General features: G+C 36.6%; 1 protein-coding gene across 1 annotated transcript in view; it reads left to right on the top strand.

Annotated features, from left to right (window-relative positions):
* Window positions 1-24,292, top strand: part of LOC134789609 (dynein beta chain, ciliary) — a 36,868-nt gene extending 12,576 nt beyond the window's left edge. The window contains exons 33-65 of the mRNA XM_063760180.1: window positions 72-226; window positions 361-497; window positions 586-1,052; window positions 1,171-1,286; window positions 1,439-1,600; window positions 1,691-1,890; window positions 2,440-2,596; window positions 2,890-3,078; window positions 3,255-3,494; window positions 3,637-3,827; window positions 3,930-4,099; window positions 4,179-4,441; window positions 5,213-5,333; window positions 5,462-5,637; window positions 5,719-5,888; window positions 6,081-6,219; window positions 6,329-6,493; window positions 10,993-11,186; window positions 11,302-11,671; window positions 11,770-11,910; window positions 12,003-12,173; window positions 12,247-12,483; window positions 12,609-12,688; window positions 12,776-13,052; window positions 13,132-13,323; window positions 13,502-13,673; window positions 13,800-13,975; window positions 14,364-14,606; window positions 15,056-15,238; window positions 17,549-17,722; window positions 18,911-19,059; window positions 22,470-22,617; window positions 24,128-24,292. Of these exons, the coding sequence (XP_063616250.1) occupies window positions 72-226; window positions 361-497; window positions 586-1,052; window positions 1,171-1,286; window positions 1,439-1,600; window positions 1,691-1,890; window positions 2,440-2,596; window positions 2,890-3,078; window positions 3,255-3,494; window positions 3,637-3,827; window positions 3,930-4,099; window positions 4,179-4,441; window positions 5,213-5,333; window positions 5,462-5,637; window positions 5,719-5,888; window positions 6,081-6,219; window positions 6,329-6,493; window positions 10,993-11,186; window positions 11,302-11,671; window positions 11,770-11,910; window positions 12,003-12,173; window positions 12,247-12,483; window positions 12,609-12,688; window positions 12,776-13,052; window positions 13,132-13,323; window positions 13,502-13,673; window positions 13,800-13,975; window positions 14,364-14,606; window positions 15,056-15,238; window positions 17,549-17,722; window positions 18,911-19,059; window positions 22,470-22,617; window positions 24,128-24,289 (6,287 nt within the window). The 3' untranslated portion in view covers window positions 24,290-24,292. The remainder of the gene's footprint in view (window positions 1-71; window positions 227-360; window positions 498-585; window positions 1,053-1,170; window positions 1,287-1,438; window positions 1,601-1,690; window positions 1,891-2,439; window positions 2,597-2,889; window positions 3,079-3,254; window positions 3,495-3,636; window positions 3,828-3,929; window positions 4,100-4,178; window positions 4,442-5,212; window positions 5,334-5,461; window positions 5,638-5,718; window positions 5,889-6,080; window positions 6,220-6,328; window positions 6,494-10,992; window positions 11,187-11,301; window positions 11,672-11,769; window positions 11,911-12,002; window positions 12,174-12,246; window positions 12,484-12,608; window positions 12,689-12,775; window positions 13,053-13,131; window positions 13,324-13,501; window positions 13,674-13,799; window positions 13,976-14,363; window positions 14,607-15,055; window positions 15,239-17,548; window positions 17,723-18,910; window positions 19,060-22,469; window positions 22,618-24,127) is intronic.
* Window positions 24,293-27,030: the final 2,738 nt, after the last annotated feature.

Raw genomic sequence — 27,030 nt, 5'->3', positions numbered from 1 at the left:
TATACTTTAAAACGGTTTTGTCACCTAGTGTACAAATGTACTGCAAATTAACGATTAAACTTTTGTTATAGAATTTACAAAGTGGTGGGTGAATGAATTTAAAAACGTAAAGTTTCCCGCTGGCGGCACAGTGTTTGATTACTATATCGACACTGAAACTAAACAGTTTACATTATGGACAGAAAAAGTTCCCAAGTTTGAATTAGATCCCGATATACCACTACAGGTAAGAAATTACTTACTAAAGGATATAATGGAAACCAGTAAATCTGATAAAGAAGTTCTGTTCCAAATGTATGTGCAACTTTGTGTACTCAAAACTGGGATTGCAGTTCTAATTCTAAGTTCGTTTAATTTCAGGCGGTGTTAGTGCCAACTGCAGAAACCGTAAGAATAAGATATTTCCTGGATTTACTGATGAAGAATAAACATCCAGTAATGCTGGTTGGTGGCGCTGGTTGCGGCAAAACAGTCTTGGTCAACGAAAAGTTACAAGGGTACCTCATTCAGATATATCTAATAACATTATATTTTTTTCCTATTATAAAATTTGTTACCTAGCTATCAACTATTTAACTTTTTCAGGCTGTCAGAAAACTACGCTGTCCAATCGGTGCCGTTTAATTTTTACACCTCTTCTGAGATGCTGCAGAAGGTTCTAGAAAAACCTTTAGAAAAAAAAGCAGGCCGCAACTATGGTCCGCCAGGCAGCAAAACACTAGTATACTTCATAGATGACATGAATATGCCTGAAGTAGATAATTACGGGACAGTGCAACCTCACACCATCATTAGACAACATTTAGACTACAACCATTGGTATGACAGAACCAAACTTTCCCTGAAAGATATCCATAATACCCAATACGTGTCCTGCATGAATCCAACATCAGGCAGTTTTACCATTAACCCTAGATTGCAAAGGCATTTCTGCGTGTTTGCGATTAGTTTTCCGAATACAGAAGCGCTGAACAATATTTACCATTCTATTTTGAGTCAGCATGTTACCAATCCTGAGTTGCGAATCAGTCCAGCGATTGCCAAGTTATCAGGTAAGTTGAAACGAATATGTGTATAAATATTCAGCTTCTATATGTATTTTCCTAATGGTACGTCCTTAACTAAATTGAGTCATTCAAATTTGTACCGATTATTTAATTTTCATTTCAGCTAATGTTGTCACGGCTTCCATAGCGCTACACAATAAAGTATCTCAAGTATTTCTACCAACTGCTATAAAATTCCATTACATATTTAATTTGAGAGACTTATCCAACATTTTCCAGGTGAGATAAACTTTGTATATTGGACAATAAAGAAAGAAAAAACATTTAGTCAAATCTTCAGAACTACACGAGAAAGTTCAAAACAATTAATACAAAAACTAACATTGAAAAAGATCAAAGGCAGTTTAAAATATAAGATGTAACATTTTCAGGGTCTCCTATTTAGTTCCAATGAATGTCTTGAAAATACATCAGATTTAATTCGGTTATGGATGCACGAGACCCATCGTGTTTACGGTGATAAACTTACCGAAGAAAAAGACATTGACGCTTTTCTGAAGATGCAGGTTGATATTTGTAAGAAAAACTTTGAGGTAAATATAGTAAAATGTGTACTTCTTAACAGAGAGATTTATTAAAATTTGGAGCAGAAAACTTTGAAGATCACATGTGAAACCTTGCAGGAAATAGATGAAGGTGTGGTATTCGAGAGACCTAACATTTTCTGTCACTTTGCTGGTGGCATTGGTGAGCCTAAGTACATGTCAGTTGGTAGCTGGGAGAAGTTGAATAAATTACTGACGGAAGCAATGGCGAGCTACAATGATCTTATAGCTGCTATGAATTTAGTGCTGTTTGAAGATGCTATGATGCATATTTGCAGGTAATAAAATAATATAGTAAGTATGTACCTACTGAAGATAGTAAATAAAAAGTAAATTGATTAAATCACAAGAAATTACCCTGCTACTGCTCTCTGTAATTAGAAGGAACGTACAATACAATAGTCTTTATTGCACACCTTACATACTCGTAGTTTACAATAAATGTAGGTACAGTAACATAAAGAAAGAGAATAGAAGTAACAACAGGCGGTTTCTCTCGAACGTATTTACATGACACAAGCTTACGTTCCATTTTTGAACTAGTTGCCTACGGCATTATTTAGAGTTAGACCAAGATAAGTCTGCAACGGTTTTGATAGCACACGCAATGCAAGTGTTATTACGCTACAGTACGTTATTGTATTATACGTCATAATTTCATAGAGGTTTGACGTTTAAAATAACACTTGCATAGCGTGGGGTATCAAAATCGTTGCAGACTTGTCTTGGTCTAACTCTATAAAATGTTTGAAAAAAAGGTGTCTTTTTGTTCAATGGAAAGTTATGGAAATCTTTAAATCGTCTCTTATTTATTTTTATTCTTTCAGAATTAACCGTATCCTAGAAAGTCCAAGAGGAAGTGCTTTATTAGTAGGCGTAGGAGGTTCTGGAAAACAGTCACTTTCACGCTTAGCTGCCTTTATATCAAGTTTGGAAGTAATTCAAATTCAATTGAAGAAAGGTTACGGGGTCACAGATCTTAAGGTATTACCAAGTTTGCAATCATATCAATTTGAAAATATACATTGATAATTAAAAATATCAACAATAACAAAATGATAGGTGGTTAATTGTATTGTAACACTTTAAACTCTCGCGTTTTGTACATATTTGATTAGTGATTACACAAACAGGTATACCGCGATATACTTTCATTCTTTTTACCTTAAATTCAGACGTTTCAGCTGAGTTGGACTGCACGGAAAGACCACAAGAATGAAAGTATATCGCGGTAGACCCGTTTGTGTAATTAACTAATTGTATTGTGTTTTTTTTAGAAAGAACTATCAAATCTATACATCAAAACTGGACTAAAGAATGTGGGTATAATGTTCTTGATGACCGATGCTCAAGTTGCCAATGAGCAATTCTTAGTTCTTATCAATGATATGTTGGCGTCTGGTGAAGTTGCAGACTTGTTTCCCGATGATGAAATTGAAAATATTCTTGCTGGTGTTAGAAATGAGGTAATCGTTCAAACTGGTATCTATACATATTTAGCTTAAATAAGATAAAAATAGGCCTTTGCCCAGCAGTGGGACACCAAACTAGGCTAATAAAAAAAAGACAACAATATGATGAAATGAAATATGCTATTTGGTTTACTTTTCAATCAAAAGATGACACTTGATTATTTGCATAGGTGAAAGGAGCAGGTCTTCCAGACACAAGAGAAGTTTGCTGGAAATTCTTTATAGACAGAGTTCGAAGACAATTGAAAGTCGTACTGTGCTTCTCGCCAGTGGGTTCTACATTGAGAGTACGATCTCGAAAATTCCCTGCTCTGATCAATTGCACTTCAATAAATTGGTTTCATGAATGGCCACAAGAAGCCCTTGTTTCTGTGTCTATGCGGTTTTTGGAAGAACTAAGTGTTTTACCGGTAAGATTTTTTTATTTTTTATTTATAAATAATGGTACAGCTATTATAGCAGTTGCTCAATGCCCAGTGTAGCAAATGAACTTTTGTTTTGGCCTCAATCATTTTGAAGAGATTTTACTTTAATTTAATGTATACGTTGCAGGTCGCCCTACGGGATTCAATTTCTAGATTCATGGCGTATGTCCATACATCGGTGAACACTATTTCAAAAGCGTATTTAGCGAATGAAAGGAGGTACAATTATACAACTCCAAAAAGTTATCTTGAGCAGATCAGTTTGTATTCAAAATTAGTTTATAATAAAACTGATGAACTGCGAGCTAAGATAACTAGGTAATTATTAAAATAAATAACGATTATTTAAAAATTATCCCGCGAAATTAAAATCTACTTGTTTTAGTTGTATAATGAAAAAAATGTTTAATTTTTTTTTAGATTAGAAAATGGTTTAGAAAAACTACGCAGCACAGCATCACAAGTCGACGAATTGAAAGCAAAATTAGCTATCCAAGAAATTGAGTTGCAACAAAAAAATGAAGCGGCTGATAAACTTATTGAACGAGTTGGTGTTGAAACAGCTAAAGTACAGAGCGAAAAAGCTTTAGGTAATAAACATGAATGCAGTAAAGATCATAGTAAATAAATATTAAAACTATTATCTATGTGCATTGTTTTAAATTATAGCTGATGAGGAAGAAGAAAAAGTAGCAGTAATTGCAGAAGAAGTATCTAAGAAACAAAAGGATTGCGAAGAGGACCTCATCAAAGCAGAACCGGCGCTTATAGCTGCACAAGAAGCTTTAAACACATTAAACAAAGCTAATCTTACTGAACTGAAGTCTTTTGGGTCACCTCCAGGCGCAGTCACTAATGTTACGGCTGCTGTGATGGTGTTATTAGCTCCCGGTGGAAAAATCCCTAAGGATAGGAGCTGGAAGGCAGCTAAGGTATTTATATAATCTCACAAGACTTTACTAACTAGTAACCCTCTTATTTACAAGCTTCAATTAATTAATTTATGTCTTAACCCCATCATACAAAATACATAAACGAAAATGACAGGAACTATTAATAGCTAATTGAGACTTGTAGCGTGTTTATAAATAGCGTGATAACCATCCAGAGAAGTCCAATTTTGCAAAGCACTTATTAGATACAGGTCACACTTTATCTGAGAATCATTCTTTCGATATTTTACATGTTTGCGAAAAGGGATTGCGTTTGGGTGTTCTGGAACAACTGGAAATAATTAGGTACAACAATAGGGGCATGATTCTTAACGAACAATTGAATATTGCGTCATCGCCGTTATTACGAATTTTTCCATCTCACTCACACTTGCACGGTAGGGGGAGTGGTCAAGGTATAAATATGGCCGACCATTCTAGACAGGTTATTCCGTTGCCGGGCGTCAGACCGTCAACAACTCCTGAGGATGCCTCGTAGAGAGGCGAAACACGTGTCGAGGTTTATTCTTTTGGTGGTGGTTTGTTATATTTATTTGCGTATTTATTTTTGCGGTGGGAGGGTGGGAATATTAATTGCATGTAAAAATACGCAAGTAAGTATAACGGGTTAGCACTGATTGACTAGCACGTTATCTTTTCGCGGATTAGCAAAGTAATATTTTGGTTTTAATTGTTTATAAAATAATAAGGCCATTAAAGTTCGCAGTTATTGTTTGTTCTGATTAAATTTTAATATGATTTGTATTGCAGGTCGTAATGGCAAAAGTAGATACGTTTTTGGAGGCGCTTGTGAATTATGACAAGGAAAATATTCATCCAGATGTGATAAAAGCTATTCAGCCGTATCTAAAAGATTCAGAATTTGAACCAGGTATTTTTATTCTGACTGTAGTAGCCAAGTAAATTTTTTTGCATTATCGATATATGAAAATGCCACTTTCCTTTTTTTTGTGTAACTAAATGTAGGTATACGACTACTCAGAAATTGTTTTTTTGCAGAATTTATTAGATCAAAGTCAGGTGCCGCAGCAGGTCTTTGTGCGTGGGTCATAAACATTATCAAATTCTTTGAGGTGTTCTGTGACGTTGAACCTAAACGGAAAGCTTTGGCAGCTGCCAACGCCGAATTGGCTGCAGCTTCTGAGAAGTTGAAAGCTATTAAAGCTAAAGTTGGTGTAAGTATCAATACTTTACCTTTATATATAGATACAGAGAAAGTTAATGATTAATTACTTCACACAACTATTTCTTTGTAGTCTTTAGAAGAACAGTTAGCAACATTGACTGCTGATTTCGAAAAGGCAACAGCAGAGAAGCTAAAATGTCAACAAGAAGCCGATGCCACAAATAGAACTATTCAACTCGCTAACAGATTGGTTAATGGTTTGGCAAGTGAGAATGTCAGATGGGCAGAAGCGGTTTCAAAGTAAGTTTATATTCTAAGTAACTTATTATATTTACTTATCAAAAAATATTTTTTCAATTTTACCCATACACACATATGTCACGCTAGCTAAGATTACGAAGCTCTGTGAAAATTTTGTGAGTAACACTGTTTTATGTGTCATCATTATATATACTTTAAAAATTTCTAGCAGTTTTCAATAAATATTTTTAGCTTCATGCAGCAGAGTACAACGTTACCTGGAGATGTGCTACTTGTATGCGCGTTCATATCTTATGTGGGCTGCTTCACTAAACAGTACAGATTGGATTTACTCCATAAAAACTGGCTTGTATTTATGAAGACTTTGGAGGTTAGTATACTTAGTATTAACAATATTAACAATATTAACATGAACCATTGAAGCAAAGTTTTTACTTGTACAAATTGATAACTAAGTTATGACAATTTGGTTGTTTTAGCCACCAATACCAATAACAGAAGGACTAGATCCGTTAACAATGTTGACCGATGATACGACTATTGCGATGTGGCAAAATGAAGGACTACCCTCCGATCGAATGAGTACTGAAAATGCTACGATACTTTCAAATTCAGATAGGTGGCCTCTCATGATTGATCCACAAGTAAGTATTAATTATAAAGATTATATAATAAAATCTTTATTCCTTTAAGAGCGCTCTTACAAGAAAAGTCGAAATAATGCAAAATTGATGATACTAGTCGACGAAATTCAGGACTTTGCGCTCATTATTAGAAACAATGAGTACTTGTTCCAGTAAAAGCGTCTTCTTATCTTTATAAATATCGTTGTAAATATTAGAAAAAGGACTTATTAAATTAGTAATGATTTTTTTTCTGATGGTCGTTTCCGAAAAACCCCGTGAAGCACTGAATGGCGAGCTCTTATTTGGAAATGTTGAGAGTTTTACTCTGCTAAACCTGGCTATTTTGTATTACTAATACCCTGTACTTTAGGCATATCAAACTATATTTTTCCTACATACCTTTGAGAAAGAGAAAATCAAAGTAAAACGAACTCGATTTTCTCTCCGAAACAAGTGTCAATTCCTACGAAAATCTACTTAATATCGAAGTCATTTTCATACTCAAGCAATCTGCAACGTTTGCTTATACTGTTGGTATACATTAGTGTTTATGAAATTCTACTATAATTTTTTGGCAATTTTTTGAAAACTACTCTATATTACCGATGACGCGCGCTGCGCCAGCTCAGTGCCGCGGCAGAGCTTGTAGAGGCAGGACGTGTGTCGGTCGGCTCCGCACATTTTCAACGGCGACGACGAGGTTTTTTATCATTGTGTGCGGCAGGCGCCGTGTAAAACGCTATACTGTGTGCGTGTAAACCGCAACGAGAGACTTTGATCCTAGCACTGTTTTTATAGTATTATAATTTATAATGGTACAGTTTAATAAACTACCGGACAGGATTAAAAATATTTGAAACGACCTGACATTCTATATGTATTTATTTGACTCAAGATAGTACTCAGGGTCTGATGATGGAGCCGGAAGGTGGTCACCGGTACCAATCAACCATGCAACTAAACCACTTCGTGTTTAGGCTCGTTTTATTCATCTCAACAAGATCTTTGACACAAGATAGTACTCAGGGTCTGATGATGGAGCCGGAAGGTGGTCACCGGTACCAATCAACCATGCAACTAAACCACTTCGTGTTTGGGCTCGTTTGATTCGGCTCAACAAGATCTTTGACTTAAGATAGTACTCAGGGTCTGATGATGGAGCCGGAAGGTGGTCACCAGTACCAATCAACAATGCAACTAAACCACTTCGTGTTTAGGCTCGTTTTATTCGTCTCAACAAGATCTTTGACTTAAGATAGTACTCAGGGTCTGATGATGGAGCCGGAAGGTGGTCACCGGTACCAATCAACCATGCAACTAAACCACTTCGTGTTTAGGCTCGTTTGATTCGTCTCAACAAGACCTTGGACACAAGATAGTACTCAGGATCTGATGATGGAGCTGGAAGGTGGCCACGGGTACCAGTCTACCATGTAACTGAACCACTTCGTGTTTGGGCTCGTTTGATTTGTCGCAACAAGATCTTTGACACAAGGTAGTACTGAGGGTCTGATGATGGATCCGGAAGGTGGTGACCGGTACCAATCAACCATGCAACTAAACCACTTCGTGTTTGGCTTCGTTCGATTCGTCGCAACAAGATCTTTGACACAAGTTAGTACTCAGGGTCTGATGATGGAGCTGGACTGTGGCCACGGGTACCAGTCTACCATGTAACTGAACCACTTCGTGTTTGGGCTCGTTTGATTTGTCGCAACAAGATCTTTGACACAAGGTAGTACTGAGGGTATGATGATGGATCCGGAAGGTGGTCACCGGTACCAATCAACCATGCAACTACACCACTTCGTGTTTGGCTTCGTTCGATTCGTCGCAACAAGATCTTTGACACAAGTTAGTACTCAGGGTCTGATGATGGAGCTGGACTGTGGCCACGGGTACCAGTCTACCACGTAACTGAACCACTTCGTGTTTGGGCTCGTTTGATTCGTCGCAATAAGATGTTTGACACAAGATACTACTCAGGGTCTGATGATGGAGCTGATGATGATAGACAGGTACCCGTCGCCACCTTCGCGCTCCATCATCAGACCCTGAGTACTACCTTGTGTCAAAGATCTTGTTGAGATGAATAAAACGTGCCTAAACACGAAGTGGTTTAGTTGCATGGTTGATTGGTACCGGTGACCACCTTCCGGCTCCAACATCAGACCCTGAGTACTATCTTGTGTCAAAGATCTTGTTGAAACGAATAAAACGAGCCTAAACACGTAGTGGTTTAGTTGCATGGTTGATTGGTACCGGTGACCACCTTCCAGCTCCATCATCAGACTCTGAGTATCACCTAGTGTCAAAGATCTTGTTGAGACGAATCAAACGATCCTAAACACGATGTGGTTTAGTTGCATGGTTGATTGGTAATGGTACCTTCCAGCTCCATCATCAGACCCTGAGTACTGTCTTGTGTCAAAGATCTTGTTGAGACGAATCAAACGAGCCCAAACACGAAGTTGTTTAGTCACATGATAGACTGGTACCCGTGGCCACCTTCCAGCTACATCATCAGACCCTGTGTATCTTCAGTGTCAAAGATCTTGTTGAGATGAATCAAACGAGCCTAATCATGTTACTACATGGTTGATTGGTATCCGTGACCACCTTAATCATCATCAGATCCTCAGTACCAGTTCGTTTTTAAACCCTCGTTGATACAAACTTTACATCCTATAGGTACCAAATGCAATGACGAAACATGTAAATAAGCGAGTAGGTACCTATAATTTCTTTCGAGTAATATACCTTCATAAGTACGAGTATGGGGCTATTCATAAATTACGTCGTTTCAAATGGGAGGAGTGGGGGGGGGTCTGGACATCGGATGATGGTAACATGACGTAGGAGGAAACAGATTCATCCGAAGCTTGATTTTTGGATGATTTGAGGGGTGGGGGCCCCCTCAAATCAGTCAAAAATCGTCAAAAATAGATGACGTAATTTATGAACAGCCCCTATGTACATTTGCACTGCATTTAGTATTTTCGTACTTACCAAATAACAGTTTTAGAACTTTAAAAGTTAAGTACAGTTAGTGTTGTTATGGTTGATTTCAATATGCTTCGCGAAGGATCAAGAATGTTTAATCCATCATTGTAGTGGAAGTGTGGTAGAAGGGATCGGCACACTGAGCTCGCACGGCCTGCCGCAGCGCGTAAAATACCTAAACTCGCTCAACGCCGAAATGTAATAGCGCTCTTAAACCTTAAACTTTACATTTCACATGATTGCTTGTCTTTTTCTTCTGCCTCGCCTTTGTCCCGTTACACGGGGTCGGCTTTCCCAATCATGCGACGCCATCTATTTCTTTCTTGGGTGTCTTGCTCGTGAAGTCCCAATACCTTCATGTCCTTTAGGACATTCGTCATCCAGGTTGTTTGGGGCCTTCCAATTCCCCTCTTTTTTGTAGCGATGGAAAGACACTTTTTAACCTCGTGATCGTCTGGTCTTCTCATTATGTGGCCGTACCATCTTAGTCTGGCTTCAGAAATTTTATGGGTTATGGGAGCCACTTTAAAACTCCCCCTTATATACTCGTTGCGCACTTTGTCTCTAAGAGTAACCCCGCCCGATCAGCGCAGCATACGCATCTCCGTTGTATGTATCTTTTGCATGTGAATCTTGGTCGTCGGCCAGACTTCACATCCATACAGTAAAGCTGGCCTTACCGCAGTTTTATAGACTTTTCCCTTGGTCTTGATGGGCATTTTGGTATCACATAAAACTCCGGTTAGCGTACGCCACTTGCTCCATCCTGATGTCATCCTGTGTATGATGTCAGCATCAATTGTCCCATTTTCAGAGATAACTGAGCCCAGGTATTTAAATGTTTTTACTTGCGGGGAGGTTTATGCCATCGAGCTTTATCGTAGCATTGGTGGGACTATTTGGGTTGAAGTTGCAGATCATACATTCGGTTTTTGTTCTACTGATGCGCAACCCATTGGTTTCTAGTGACTCTCTCCATTGTTCGAGGTTTTCTTGAAGCTCGTGTGGGTCTTTCGATATTAGGACTACGTCATCGGCATACAAGAGATTCCATGGTGTTGGTTTTTGTATTTTTGCAGTCAGATAATTCATCAATACATTGAAGAGTAATGGGCTTAGTGCGCTACCTTGATGTACACCTACTTTTATATTAAAGCTCTCTGAAAAACCCGCTGGGCTTCTAACCCTTGTTTGTACATCAGTATACATGTCCTTTATAAGTCGAACATAGCATTCATGGACACCGTGAGCTCTTAAAGCTTGCCATATGATCGTTCTCGGCACACGGTCGAAGGCCTTTTCAAGATCTATAAAGACCATCATCACGTTCTCCTTATTTTCACGGGCTTTTTCCATTACTAATCTTATAGCATGAATTGCATCGGTGGTACTCTTTCCCGGTGTAAAGCCAAACTGATTTTCAGTTATTTTGATGACGTTTGATAGGCGTTGGCTCACATGATTGCTTGTGTGATTAAAAAATTAACGATATTAATATTATAATTTTATTTTAGCTGCAAGGTGTCAAATGGATTAAACAGAAATATGGCGATAAATTACGGGTCATACGGTTAGGGCACAAGGGGTATTTGGATACTATAGAGAAAGCTATTATTAAAGGAGAAACTGTTTTGCTTGAAAATATTGATGAAACTGTCGATCCAGTTTTGGATCCTTTGCTTGGAAGGAATCTAATAAAAAAAGGAAGGTTAGTAATAAATACTTAAAAAATATAATTATCATGTAATAAAATAAATAAAAAATAAAAAATATGTAAACAATTATTATTGATGGCATGTTAAAAGTAATAATTCATATTTCAGAGCCATCAAAATTGGTGACAAAGAAGTAGAGTATAGTCCTAACTTTAGACTGATCTTACATACGAAGCTAGCTAACCCTCACTACAAGCCAGAAATGCAAGCTCAAACAACTCTAGTCAATTTCACGGTAACCCGAGACGGCTTGGAAGATCAGCTATTAGCTGAGGTAGTTAAAGCTGAGAGACCTGATTTAGAAGAACTGAAAGCAGAATTAACAAAACAGCAAAATGAATTTAAGATACAGTTGAAGGGACTTGAAGATGATTTGCTGTCAAGGCTGTCTTCGGCAGGAGATAATATTCTAGGTGACACAGCTTTAGTAGAGAACTTGGAAACTACGAAGAAAACAGCTGCTGATATTGAGAAAAAGGTATAGCATATACTTTACCGTCCATTTACAATCTAACAAACTAGATTTAGCTAAATAATGGAAGGTTGAATTAATATGTTTTTATTTATAAATTGTAGGTTGCAGAAGCGAAAGTAACGTCACACCAGATAGACCAAGCCCGAGAATTCTACAGGCCGGCTTCTGCCAGGGCATCTCTATTGTATTTCATCTTAAATGATTTGAACACTATCAACCCCATATACCAATTCTCTCTGAAGGTATATAACTTATATAAGAAATAATTTATTTTTGTTTCATTTGAAGTCCATTATTACTGATGATAGTGAAAAAATATGTTTCGAAATTTCAGGCGTTCAGCGTTGTATTCCAAAAAGCAATATCCAAAGCAGAACCTGCGGAAGAAGTTAGCCAACGAATCAAAAATTTAATTGACTGCATCAGTTATTCAGTGTTTCAGTATACTTCTAGGGGGTTATTCGAATGTGACAAACTTATTTTTGCATCCCAGATGACTTTTCAGGTATACAACAGATTTCTACTTTCGATATTTTTTTGCCTAATTCGATGAAAAATATTAATACAAAATGTTTTAGGTTCTTCTAATGAGCGAAGAATTATCACCAGCTGATTTAGATTTCTTCCTTCGCTTTCCTGTTAAACCCCACGTGACCAGTCCTGTTGATTTCTTGTCCCACACAAGCTGGGGAGGCATTTGTTCTTTAGCTGGTAAGGATGAGTTCAGAAATCTGGATCGAGATATAGAGACGTCTCCTAAGAGATGGAAGAAGATTGTTGAAATGGACTGTCCTGAGAGGGAGAAGTTTCCACAAGTAAGTGATATAAAAAATAGGATTGCAATTTTTATTGACGTGGGTGGCAATCACTTGTTATGATATGAACCATTATTGTCAAAAGGCAAAAACGTTTCTTCATTCATATTTTCATTTGGTTTAAGGAGTGGAAAAATAAAACAGCAATACAGAGACTCTGTATGCTGAGAGCTTTAAGGCCTGATCGAATGACATATGCAGTGGCGTAAGTTCTATTACAGCTAGTTTCTATACAGTTTTAGCTGGGTACTAGTGAATTGGATTATATTGTGTATTACGTATTTTTTTCTAGAGCATTTATTGAAGAAAAAATGGGTGGCAAATATGTTGAAAATAGGACAGTAGAATTCAGCAAGTCTTTTGAAGAGACCAGTCCGACTACTCCAATCTTTTTCATCTTGTCACCTGGAGTGAATCCCTTAAAAGACGTGGAAGCATTAGGGAAAGTAATGGGATTTACAGCTGACAACGGGAACTTCCATAATGTGTCTTTAGGCCAGGGCCAAGAAGTTGTAGCTGAGCAAGCAATGGATGAAGCATTAGCTAAAGGACATTGGGTTGTATTACAGGTATAAAGCAACAAAGAAATGAATAAGTTTATTTGCAAATGAATTGCAGAAATATACAAATAGCACTTGGTTATTTCAGAATATTCATTTAGTTAAGAAATGGTTGTCAAGCCTCGAAAAGAAAATGGAGAGTTTTGCAACAGGGAGTCACGAGAATTACCGTTTGTTTATGTCAGCAGAGCCTGCTGCTACTCCATCGGCCCACATCATTCCTCAGGGAATATTGGAGTCTAGCATTAAAATTACTAACGAACCTCCGACAGGGATGCAGGTATGACAGAATAAAAAAAATGATTTGTGGTTTTTTGATAGGTTGATAATAAATAACTTGGTAAAGTACTTCTCTAATATTTTCTACTATTTAGGTTATAACTTTCTACGGAATTTTCCAGTTTTTTTACCATCCATTCAATTTGATCCCGTTAATAAAGACCTTCATCTTATTTCAGGCTAATATACACAAAGCTCTAGATAATTTCAATCAGGAGACTTTAGAAATGTGTGGCAAGGAAGCAGAATTCAAAGCAATTTTATTCGCATTGTGCTACTTCCATGCAGTCGTGGCCGAAAGGAGAAAATTTGGCCCACAAGGTTGGAACAAAATCTATCCATTCAATGTTGGTAAGTTAATACATTATACCTAAAACCTAATCTGAAAACCAAAATTTAAACTAAAAAACCTAAGCTAGACATAAAAAGTACGAAAAAAGTTTTCAGAATTCTTGTACTTAAATATTTTTTCAACAGGTGACCTGACCATCAGCGTATTCGTTCTCTACAACTACTTAGAAGCCAATTCAAAAGTCCCTTGGGAAGATTTGAGATATCTGTTTGGAGAAATCATGTACGGCGGACACATTACAGATGATTGGGATCGCAGACTGTGCAACGCTTACTTGGAGGAACTGATGCATTCTGATCTAGTGAGTTTATTATTAGTTTACTTATACATTTTTAGTTATTAGTTTACTTATAACAGTTAGAATATCTTGTATTGACATTGCCTTGTACCACTAATTCATAGCACTAGAAGTTAGTTAAGCCAAGCAATCAAATAATAACTATTGATATCCCAGTTCTTCTTCGACAGATTTTAATGCTTTCAATGAAACTGATCAACTCATGCTTAATCAAAAAGTTAGTCATATTAAAGTTAAAACAAAAGAGGAGATATGTACTAGCTTCTAAAACAGTTTTCCTATGTCTATTTTGTGTGGTTTCGGATGTCCCCACAATATCCTAGTAAAATAACACGCAGTATAACGAGTAGGTTGAGTTGAATTCAATAATCGCATTGATATATTTCTCAAGGTCGATGGCGAACTCCAACTAGCCCCAGGCTTCCCAGCTCCCCCGAACACTGACTACGTCGGCTACCACCAATACATAGAAGACGCCATGCCGCCTGAATCCCCATACCTTTACGGCCTACACCCGAACGCTGAAATAGGCTTCCTGACCACCACTTCGGAGAACCTCTTTAGGACTATTTTTGAGATGCAGCCGAGAGATGCTCAAGCTTCTGGTGCTACCACTGTTACTAGAGAGGATAAGGTAAACTATTTAATTAGGAGTGTTTTGAGGTGAATTTATCAATGGCCATTGTTTTTCGGACCTTGATTTTTAATTTTTTTAATTGCCAAATGTAGCATAAATGCGAGATTAGGTTAGGCTAAGTTAAGTATTAAAAATATGCCTCGTCGATTTCACCGACAACATATTTGAGCTCGAAATGGGAACCAGGGTAGATAAGCAGATTATTTAGGATAATTAGACACCCCAGACTTGACTTGCCTAGTATTTGCTAGCAAACCAGATTTTTTTAAAGTAATAAGTAAAGTAAAGTAAAAGTGTATCATTATAATGTATGACCTTAACATGATAAGTGTTAGGTAAATATTCTTCATAGTTTGTATCATACAAGCTGTATGCTAATTAGGTTTCTATACAACAACAGCGGATCTAATTTGAGATCATGATTGACCATACTATTCTGCTTGCAGGTAAAACAAATGTTGGATGAGATAATGGAGAAGCTACCAGAAGAATTCAACATGACAGAGATAATGGGGAAGGTGGAAGAGAGAACACCTTACGTAATTGTGGCGTTCCAGGAATGTGAGAGGATGAATTATTTAACGGGAGAGATGAAGAGATCACTGAGAGAGTTGGACTTGGGATTAAAGGTAAGACTTTTCAAACTAGACTAAAGGTTTTTCTAACTAAAATGGTATAACCCTTAGGTGCATGATTTAATTTCTTTCAGCGAAAAAAAAATGTGATTAGAAAATTTACGTCAATGATGGGAAAAACAGTAAAAAAATCATAGTCATTTTTTAATATATTTTTTTATAAATAAAAGTTGGTATCATTTTTGATACTCCATGGAGTAAGCACAAAAAAAGTACTTGTAATCTAAAAGAAATTTAAAACGGAGGATCAGGAAAAATCGCAGTGAAATCGGGTTCCTGTATTAATTTTTTTCTTCTGTCATTCTTGTAGGTTCTTCTTCTGCCTCATCTTCCTCAAGAGCTGCTTGCAGTTCTTCTAGTGTTGGATAAAACTCAAGATCATCTCCGTCAGACTCGGCATCGTCTTGCGATATTTCTCCACCTTCTAACTGTGCCAGCAATTCTTCTATGTCCTTATCTTTTAATGTTCTATGACCCATGACGAACCATGCTGTAGAAAAAATAAAATCTCAAATACACACACAAAGTACATGCCAATTCGTAGTAAAATGCAAACAAACACAAAAAAAGTCACAAGCCGTGCGAGTAGAAAAATAGAGCAGACTGCATGGAGTATCGTTTTTGATACCACCAAAAAAGACGTTATCACATGGAGTATCGTTTTTGATACCAACGTAAAACCCAAAAAAATATAACAATTAATACAAATCTAACAAAAACGCATACAATGTATGATAAATATAGATACCAACCTTACTTGTACAATTTTTTCCTGTTCAAAATATCACGGAATTCACCAGATCAGGGATGTAACGGATGTGGTTTTATCGGAACCGAAAACGGAAACAGATGTTTTCAATTTTGTTTAACGGAACCGAAAACGGAAACGGAACCGAAAACGGAACCGGAACCAGAATCGGAGCCTGACTTTTTAACGATGTAGTCGTTTTCCCCTTTCTAGAATAAACCTTCAGACAAAGTTTACACTTAACCGTGTCCCCACTAACTTCATCAAAATAGTTCCAAATCGAACTTGATTACGGTTTCATTGTGCGTTTTTTTACACACTAACATTCACCACACACACTACACACAGTCAGTAGTCAGTACACAACAGAACACATACGATTTTAATTTTAATAACACGAATAAAACAAAGTATACAAACAAACAACAAATTAGCGTAGCACGTGGCAAGCGGGGCGATGAGCGAATGACTGGTATGAACCCTGTTTGATTTTGATGTACGCCGCCGCCGCGCGAAGCATTGACATCCGTTTTAACTTCCGTTTCAAACATAACGGAACCCGAACAGAAACGGATGTGTAATACCAAACGGAAGTTCCGCCTTAACGGAAACGGAACCGGACCTCCGTAACATCCCTGCACCAGATAAACAATAATTAAAACTTTCAAATTTCACTGTCGCAAAATGTTACCGCACATTTGACACTTTTGACGTTTAGTTAAAAATGGATGACCTATGGTTGCCAGTTTTTTTTATAGTATTGGAGCAAAGGTATCTAACTTCGGTCAATAGACCATGAGGACAAAAAAAAATGAATGTTGGTGCGGGGAAAAGACACGGTATCATTTTTGATACCGTATGCATCTAAGGGATAATACATACTATTTACATCTTTGCAACTAAAGATATGGCTTAGATGATGTTTGAAGTTAAGTGAGGTGCTACTCGTAACTATTAAAAAATACAGTAAAGTTCGATTATTTCGAAAACCATGAAACTTTTACTATTTTATGAATTACTGTATAATAATAGGGCACTGGTATAACTAGGGAACAAAATGTTATCTGTCAAATAATAAAATAGACAAAATGTATCAAAACCATAAACAAAAATACGTAAAAAAGGTAAATTTATACAAAAAGGTGGTGCAATCTTGCACAAGACCTATAAGTGCACTTTCTGTACCAGCCTAAGGGGCCCTGTCGGTGGTTAGAAGGTTATCCATTAATTACTGGAAACCCTGTATAGGATGTACATAAATATACAAAATACACAAAGACAACACAATAACAAGAACAAAATACAAATACATTGGATTTACGGGGATTCGAACCTAGACCAATCTAGCTTCGTTGGCAAGGTCACTACCAACTGGGCTAAAAGGCCATTGAAAGACTAAAGAAAATAATGTATATAAAACACATAAAACGCTGCGGTCACACCAATGAATGACCCATAACGACAGCCTAAAACAAAAGTGAAGAGTGACCGTCGGCCGTCCAGAAGAAAAACTTATTTAGACCGAAGACAATAATAAGAGGAACTTTCTGTTACAGGGTGAACTAACCATAACATCAGTAATGGAAGAGTTGGAGAACGCGCTGTTCCTGGACCAGGTGCCTGCTATCTGGGCCAATCGGGCCTACCCTTCACTGCTGGGTCTTTCGGCGTGGTTCGTGGATCTGCTGCTCAGGCTGAGGGAGCTGGAAACTTGGGCTACTGATTTTGTTGTAAGTAGAACTTTTTTGAAGTAAATTTTAATAATAGTAAAATTTTTGATATAATTCGATATTATATTAACGGGCGTGCGATGGCAAACTAAGTATTTCACTAATAAGTTAATAACACAAATACAAGAACGGCCAAATTGTATGGTTTTATAATGAGAAATGAGCAATTGGGCAAAAAATCTAGCAAGGTGACATTAAAAGAAGTCTTTAAAACTATAACACCATAATTATATTTGTAATGTCATGTCAAAGATTACAATCATGTTGCACATACCTATTGCTGTTAAAATGCAATCCTAGTAAAGTTATGCGCTGAGTTCTGGTAACGGTCTCCCATCTAAATATTTAAATAATGCTATATGATCTCAGGTTCCGTGGGTAACTGTTTTAACATATTTAATTAAATAAACGGGTCTACCGCGATATAATTTCATTGTTTTTACCTTAAAGTCCGACGTTTCAGCTGAGTTGCACCAGCTGTACCAAACGGACAGACTGACGTCGCAGCAAATGTCAACGGAGATATTAATAAAACACCACTAAACTATCCGAAATTAGTTTATAAAAAAAAGAAGGTAAAAGTAACTAAGGGTAAGGGTAAGGTTTAAGGTAAAACAATGAAATTATATCGCGGTAGACCCGTTTGTGTAATTAGATATGTGTACAAAACGCGAGAGTTTAAACTGTTGTAACGCCTCCTTTTTGGTCTGTCTCTGCCCACGTCCATCTCTCTTAGGTGGGTCAAACAGATCACTGTGTTATGTCTTTCCTGTAGACATACACGAGAGTTAAGGGCTATAAAGGCTAATTTTCTTATTTAACCCTTATCCACATGAAAAGGTCCTCCTTTTATTTAGAGAACCATGATAAAATCATTACTTACATGCCCACAAGCTGTTAACTATTGCCCACCCCACAGGAGAGAAAAATGTACTGTTCGCGATAACACACTAGTTTTCTCTCCTGTGGGCAATAGTTAACAGCTTGTGGGCATGTAAGTAATGATTTTATCTTAGTTCTTTAAATAAAAGGAGGACCTTTTCACGTGGATAAGGGTTAAATAAGAAAATTAGCCTTTATAGGCCTTAACTCTCGTGTATGTCTACAGGAAAGACATAACACAGTGATCTGTTTGACCCAGGTACTAACAAAGCAAAACGCAAATCCTACACTTCTATTTCCTTCCAGTTACCAAACTCAGTCTGGCTGGCCGGCTTCTTCAACCCGCAGAGCCTGCTGACGGCCATCATGCAAAGCACCGCGCGTCGCTACGAGTTACCGCTGGATAAGATGTGTCTTCAATGCGATGTTACCAAAAAAATGAAGGAGGAGTTCACGTGAGTGGCTTGCAATATGTTTGGTCATATTTGAAAGTTAACTGTAGGAATAAGACGATGAAAGTAAAGACTAATGATAAGTCAGAAAAAACTAGTAGAAACTTTGCGTTTAAGTTAGCTCAAGCTGTACGGCTACCACCAGTTTTGACGTTGACATAACGCTCACGTCTACGTAATTTACTTTCTGTACATCTCGCTTGCACTAATATGCCAGTACGAGCGAGATGCATAGAAAGTAAGTTACGTAAACGTGAGCGTTATGTCAATGTCAAAACTGGTGGTAGCCGTACTGGCTGGTTTCAGATGAATTAAACAATTAACAAACAGTTTTTTTTTATATAATACAGTAAAATTATACATTTAGCGTTTGCGTCAAATCCGGTAGTTCTGATTTTTTGCAGACTTATTTATGATGTTGGTCCAATGAATAATCCAAGTTGGTGACCTCGAGCGCCGAACGCAACTTTGTCAAAAATCGAAAAACCTGCGAAAATTTCGGTTTTTGTTTAGTTTTGGGCGATTCTAACCCTAAAGGACTAGTTTTTGATAGTACCTTCCTTAGACGTTTTTAAAGAAGACTAAATTTGCTACGAGATTAGAACTGTCTCTGTAGATTGAATAGTTTCTGAGATAAAGGCTTTCAAAATTTAGATTTTTTTGAAATTGAGCTCGTAAGCTAAGTGAGTGCAGTGAGTATGCACTTTTGACTCAGGCGATGCCGCTTGGCACGATTGTTCCTAAGGTCAAACAGAGCTGATTTGGCGCGGTAGCCACGATATCGTACCGTGCCTACCCCCCAAAAAGGGAGGGGAAAGGGTCGGATCCTCAGGTCTAATCTAAGCTATATTTCTTCCTGCTCTTAGCAACTAGGGCAAGTTATACAGTGTGGAAAGATAAGTCGGGCTCTGGAGGGAAACTACCTTAAATCCTTAAACTGGCTCATTTTACTTAAAGGAGACATTCCTTTATTTTTGAAAAGAAACAAAACTGCATTTTAAGATTTTTCTTTTTTTCTTGAATTTGGCTTGTCTAAAAAAATCTTAAGTACTAAATATTAGATTTTATGGATATTTTATACGACAGACGAGTGTAAGACCTAATGTTTCTTGGAGAAATGTTATCATTAACATTAACTGTATCGACTAGTAGAATAAAATTGCGAGTGTTTATTTTTTGGAATTTTTAGTCGGTTCGAGTCCCGGGCGAGGCAAGCGAGTTTTAGAAAATCTTATAATGCAGTTTTGTTTCTTTTTAAAAATAAAGGAATGTCTCCTTTAAGTAAAATGAGCCCGCTTAAGGATTTAAGGTAGTTTCCCTCCAGGGCCCGACTTATCTTTCCACACTGTATATGATTTTCATATCATTTAGGGCTTCCTTATTCTATAAAGTATCACTTCAAAGCAGGCATTCATACATTTTTTTGTAAAAATATGAAGCGGATTGAGTAACGATTTCCATAAATATGTAATTATGGCCAAAGTCAAAAGTTAAAAATCTTTAAAAATACACTTAAATTGGCGTTTTAAAAGTATGAATATAATTTTTTCATCCCTGAATTATATGAAAATGATATATAACGTGTCCTAGCTCCCAAGAGTAGGAAGAAATATAGCAAAGATTGGACCTGGGGATCCGACCTTTCCCCTCCCTTTTTGGGGGGTAGGCACGGTACGATATCGTGGCTACCGCGCCAAATCAGCTCTGTTTGACCTTAGGAACAATCGTGCCAAGCGGCATCGCCTGAGTCAAAAGTGCATACTCACTGCACTCACTTAGCTTACGAGCTCAATTTCAAAAAAATCTAAATTTTGAAAGCCTTTATCTCGGAAACTATTCAATCTACAGAGACAGTTCTAATCTCGTAGCAAATTTAGTCTTCTTTAAAAACGTCTAAGAAACGTACTATCTAAAACTAGTCCTTTAGGGTTAGAATCGCCCAAAACTAAATAAAAACCGAAATTTTCGCAGGTTTTTCGATTTTTGACAAAGTTGCGTTCGGTGCTCAAGGTCACAAACTTGGATTATTAATTGGGCCAACATCATAAATAAGTCTGCAAAAAATCAGAACTACCGGATTTGACGCAGAAGAGCCACGTTACAAAATTCTACAATTTCACTGGATTAATAGTCAAGCTTTTTTTTGTGTTGGATAGACTGATTTTAAAAGCAGAGTAAAATTCATCAACACAACAAGTAGGTAATAAAAGTTCTTGTAGACTGTCCTTCTAAAATCTAAATATTCTAAAATCTAATGTCTACTTCTCTTCTTCCTCGTTCCCTCAATGCTGAGGATCGCAACCACATGCAACATGTCCCCACTGATTGCGGTCATAAGCCAAGTGAACTGCACGGTGCAGGCTGCCGCCACTCGCCTTCTTCATGGTGTCAGACCATCTCTTACGAGCCCCACCCTGAGCGCGTTTACCATTCTAATGTCTACTAAGCAATTCTAAATCTTCAAGTTTCATTTTAAACAAGGTTGGTTAATATTGTATGAAATTGTGTGTGTACCTAATATTGACCCTAAATGACCCTGAGAGAGCCAATTTTTAATTGAAGTCCCTACAACTTTTAAATAGCAAAGCTGTCATTGTATTTAAGACTAGGTGCTATGAGTCGTTAACTTTTACTCTTTACAAATCCATTTTTACCCGTCAACATTTAAATAAAGCAGGTCATCGAAGGATTTACGATGAAGAGGTCTGGTAATTGATGTAGCATGCATCTTGATGTATTACTTTATTGTTGAATGTAAATTTTTTTGTCTGCATTTTTTGTCCCACTACATTTTTCATGATTAAATAATGCCAAGGTTACTAAATCACATTTGCATTATGCATCCAATGCATGATAATTATTTTTTGTGTCATGTCATGTCAAATTAATTTTAATTAATTGACAGATAACTTTGCAAGACGTGTTAAAATTTAAATGCATGAAAAACGTGCATGATCGAAATGTTTTGTTGTTATTTTAGATTTAAATAAATGTGAAGATTACAAAGGGCAGGCCCCGTGACTTGTTAATAAGAATGAAATGTACATTATTGTGGATGACAATGTAAAATATTTAAGCATTTAACTGTGCTCAAACCGTTTTTAGCTGGCTGTTTGTTAAAATTTCGCATCTTCAACACAACAACAGAACTCTTAATGTACTAACTACAAATGCCTACAAATAATTTCTTAGGGTATATAACACCGTAAACGCTAAAAACCCTTAAAATGTACGCTATCAAAATATTTTTTATGCATCCAATGATGGTGTAATTTTTAGGCTATAATATGACCATGTATTTATTGTGAGTATTACCACTGAAAAAATACTTTGTTGAGGATGCGACATGCTTAAAAAAGTTAAAACCACCCCGTTCACCGCATGTCACACTAATTCCCATCCTTTCACGGCAGGATCGCTGATTCCAGGTCGGCTCCACGAGATGGCGCCTATGTTCATGGATTACTCATGGAGGGCGCCCGTTGGGACGTCCAGGCTGGGATCGTGATGGATTCAAGACTTAAGGAGCTCTTTCCACCCATGCCTGTCATCAATGTTCGGGTACGTAGTATATATATAGTCACCCCTACGAGATGGCTTATGTACATGGCGGGTATGTTATCTACTTGCTGGTTGGTGGTCAGTTCCATGTTATTTCTGTCCATGGTCTGCTGACGAAGGCGCCCTTCCGCTACGCCGCGAGCCGTGAGTTCATGACAGCTTGACGTTTAAGCTAACATTGTCATGGAACGCGGCTTAAGGTGCTATTTCCACTGCATATCATCAGCATTCTGGTATGTTGTCTTCTTGCATTTTGGTGAACAGCCGATTTGCCTCATAAAAACATCGGCTGGGACTTCGAGAGCTGGCATCGTCATGGATTCCAGACGTGATTGATTAAATAATTATTTTCACCATTCATGACGATGTCAGCTTGAATTTTACGAGGAACATAATGAAGAAGTAGAAAAATGCTGACGCTTTGCTCGAAATGGCAGAATAGTCCGAGGATATCGGTTAGAATAGATTATAGTTAGAACATTCAAACAAAACATACAATGCCGAATTTTAAGCAATCAACCGCCAATGCCAGTTTCATAACAAGTACCTTAATTAGTAGTAATTATTTAATAGCTTGGAAACTCGGAAACGTCTGTTTCCTAACGCATTTGCTCCTGCTTTTATTACAATTGTTCACGATATTATTGTGCTTGATATTATTATGTGCTCAAAATTCGAAACATGAAAATAAAATTGAATTTCGTCTTAAACCAAAAAAGTATTCTTAGTCAAAACAGGAACAGCGTTGAATATAAATCGATTGGTTCATGTTTTAAACATTCTAACATCTGTCTGACATTTGTTCCCACGCGAGGTGGCGCTAAAACTATTTTCCCACAGAATTGACAGGCCTTAAATGGGGGAAGTCTTGGTGAACAAGAAACTAATGTTTCTATTAATAAGATAAGAGTAATTAAAAATCTCGATCGTATATATTTTTTAGGTTTATTTCTCATTCAACTTTTTAGTGGGTAACCTTAAAGCGGGGAAATGCAGCCAGTGTCTTGGGGACTATCAATCAATCAATCAATCAATCAATCAATCAATCAATCATTTATTTCAGGCATAACTATGCCCCATTGCAGGTGTCAATGTCATTAGGTTTTGTCGAAAATTGATTGTACCTATGTAAATATTGTAAATATATATTGTAATTAAATAATGTAATAAAAAATATATACTTTAAAGTACCTAGTGTACCTATATTTTATTGTGAAATATTGGTGTTATATTTCGATCAAATTATAATTATGAAATAAATTTTATTAGTGTACTAAGGAAATTTTACTTATTTGAAAACTTGTGGACGGACAATATTAGTCTAATATCGTTTGATTTCGTGAGGAAACCGGACTTATCCTAATAAGGCCTAGTTTCCCCTCTGGGTTGGAAGGTCACATGGCAGTCGCTTCCGTAAAAACTAGTGCCTACATCACGTCAATTCTTGGGATTAATTGTCAAGCGGACTTAAAAGTTTATTTTAACATACCTAATTAAATTATATTTTCAGGCTATCACCCAAGATAAGCAAGACCTGCGCAACATGTACGAGTGTCCCGTCTACAAGACCCGCACGAGGGGTCCCACCTACGTGTGGACCTTCAATTTGAAGACCAAGGACAAGCCCTCCAAGTGGACCCTGGCGGGCGTAGCACTGCTGCTGCAGACATAAATTCTATTTATTTTATTATTCAAATAAGTATAGATAATCCTTTCTCTGGTTCCTTTCTCTATAGCTATATTTGTCAGTGATCTCTCTCTCTCTCTCTGTCTGGCTCTTAAGTATTTTTACATATGTTTTGTTCTGTTTCTATTCTGTTCAGTTTCTATTTTAGTTTCAAGTTTTATATTTTTAATTTTGTGTGCCCTGAAAACCAGTGTCGTGTCGTGGTGGATGCGGCTTATGCTAAGCTGCATCCTATTTGTTGTAATTGTGATTAATGTATATTTTTTTATGACAAATAAATATTTTCTTTTGTATTCTATTCTATTCTTTTCTATTGTTATATTTATATTTATTTGCATGGTCGGTTTATTGTTTGTTCTGTAGTAGTATTTTGTACTACGTTTCTTTTATTGTTAAAACTAAGTACATGTGTAAAGTTAATAATTTCCGCTACCAAAATGTTGCTTAGAAGAAATCGCTTTTTAGCGACAAGGCGTGGCTGCCTATTATTTAAGTACCTACCTCTACTAGAGTTGCTGTTTTTTGTATCGTTTTCTTTTTTATCATGTATGGAGTAAAGAGTATTAGTAGTACCTATTGCATTGTATATTTATCAGAACTACCAATTATGTACCTTATATTCAATGGTATTAAAAACAAAAGCAGGTGTCAGTATTTTTTTTTTAACCAAAAACTTCCCAAAGCTTTTGTGGCTAGACGAAGAAAAAACTTTAGCTATAGTCTGTAAAGCCATGGCGCCAAAGACATAATAATACACACTTTTAAAAAACTAAAGTGCAGCAAAAATACGACTACTTAATCGAATAGCGAATAAACAAACTGTGTCACAAAAACTGGATATTTAGAAACGCAATGTCGACCACTTTTCAAGTGTTACCAATTTGGTGAGTCTTTGGTTCGCCTTGGTCTTCTAATTAATGGATATTTTATACGGATTGGGATCACTTTTGTCGAGTGGTTAATTGACAGTTATGTTTGGTAATGACGCCACACCTAATAAATCATTTTATTCGTAAACAACAACAGATAATTATAATTAAAACATCAATCTACAATATTTAAAGATGTGGGAGGATATTGATAGAATTACTCAAGTTTTTCAGCTTAGCTTGATTAGCAAGTAACTCGTTTGCAAAATGTTTAAAAGTAGTCAACAACGGTACCATTTCCATTACTTTTACTTAAAAAAAAATTGCAATTTTTATTGAAACGAAGACTAACAGTTAACATTGCCTAGGCTTTTTATATATTTGTACCTGTGTTCCCTGCACTTGAAGCACCCTCCCTAATGTTCAACGATTAACGATAGCATATTACTCGAAAGCAGTTTCAATTCGGTGACTCAATTTAATTTGCCAAATTTGCTCCAACCTCCTTTCATTTTCCAAAATCGGAAGATCAAAAGAAAGTTACTTTCCCCTAATAACACTGTCAAATCTATTGTTATGTTTTATACAGACATCTATAATAATAGTTTTACAATAGATCGGCCTTAAGCAAAGGTCAAAGTATCAAAACTATCAAAAGTAATCGCTTCGAGCAGTTTTTTTCTAAATTATTGAGGATTCTGTCATAGTAGAGTCATCGCTTGTTTTTAACTATGATGTTATTGATTGCTAGTTTTATATTATAGTTTGATGATATGATATGATATCAGCAGAGTGGATATTTTAGCACGCAATAAAAATCCTTTTAATTTTTTTCCTGCAATATCTTCTTATTTTGACTGATGTATCCTTATTTTATTACTTAATATTTTTACGCCTACTCAAATATTACCTCACCGAGTTGAAAAAACCCGAAATATTTCCCGGAAATGTAACATTAAATTTATTTTTAACACTCATTCATTTAAAGAGATTGATATATATATAAAGTTCTAAAGGTTTAAAATTCTTAGTACGTTATTGAGAAAGTATTTTTGCATAAAGAATATATAATCCTTGCAATTAAACTAAAATACAGGGTCTGTTCCTTGTTACAAAGTGGTTATCTTTTTATCACCAATTAATAGTATGTTCAAACTTAAATTCCAATCCGACTCTTTGTAAAAGTGGGCGTAAATTTGCATTCTAGTTAGTAGGCTGTTAGAGGCAAATACTCGTTAGATTTTAAGATTATAAAAGAGCATAAGTCGGCATTTTTTCTGAATAATTAAGACTTTTTGAACTTTGTTTAGCGTGCAGGTAGATTGAGACAGAAACGTGGAAGGAATTGAATAGAGTGTTAATTAGAATATTTTTAATGTGTTAATTAATTCATAATATGCGTTTGGATTTAGTGGACCGTATATTAACAGACCTAAATAAGGCATAAATGTTTTACGAGTTTTGATAAATGCGCTTAAAGTTTCCGTGAAGTTGACATTGATTTTATTTAAATTTTAAATATTTTCATTCAACTCGGACCAAGCTAACTTTGCAGTCTTTTTGCACTGAGAAAGTGATGAATGTTATCATAACGTAAAATTTCCATGAAAATATGACATTTCCACATTTTGTTTTCTCGAAGTCGGTGCAGAGTTAGCCAAGGAAAATTTTGTGTAATTTAAAAAAGATAAAGTAATTTGAAAGACTGTTAATTAAGAACTGCAATTTTGGCTCTTTCTAAGCAACGTTCTTCTTAATTTTATACATAAATATAGGGTATACCTAAAGGTATGTAGGTAGGTACACCTCTCCCCCCCCCCCCCCTTACCATCCATCCATGCTAAGCTAATAGTTTTG

Source organism: Cydia splendana, chromosome 4, assembly GCF_910591565.1.
Source record: "Cydia splendana chromosome 4, ilCydSple1.2, whole genome shotgun sequence".
Taxonomy (NCBI): Eukaryota; Metazoa; Arthropoda; class Insecta; order Lepidoptera; family Tortricidae; genus Cydia; species Cydia splendana.
The sequence above is the reverse complement of the archived record's forward strand: the minus strand, read 5'-3'. Positions and strand labels throughout refer to the sequence as shown.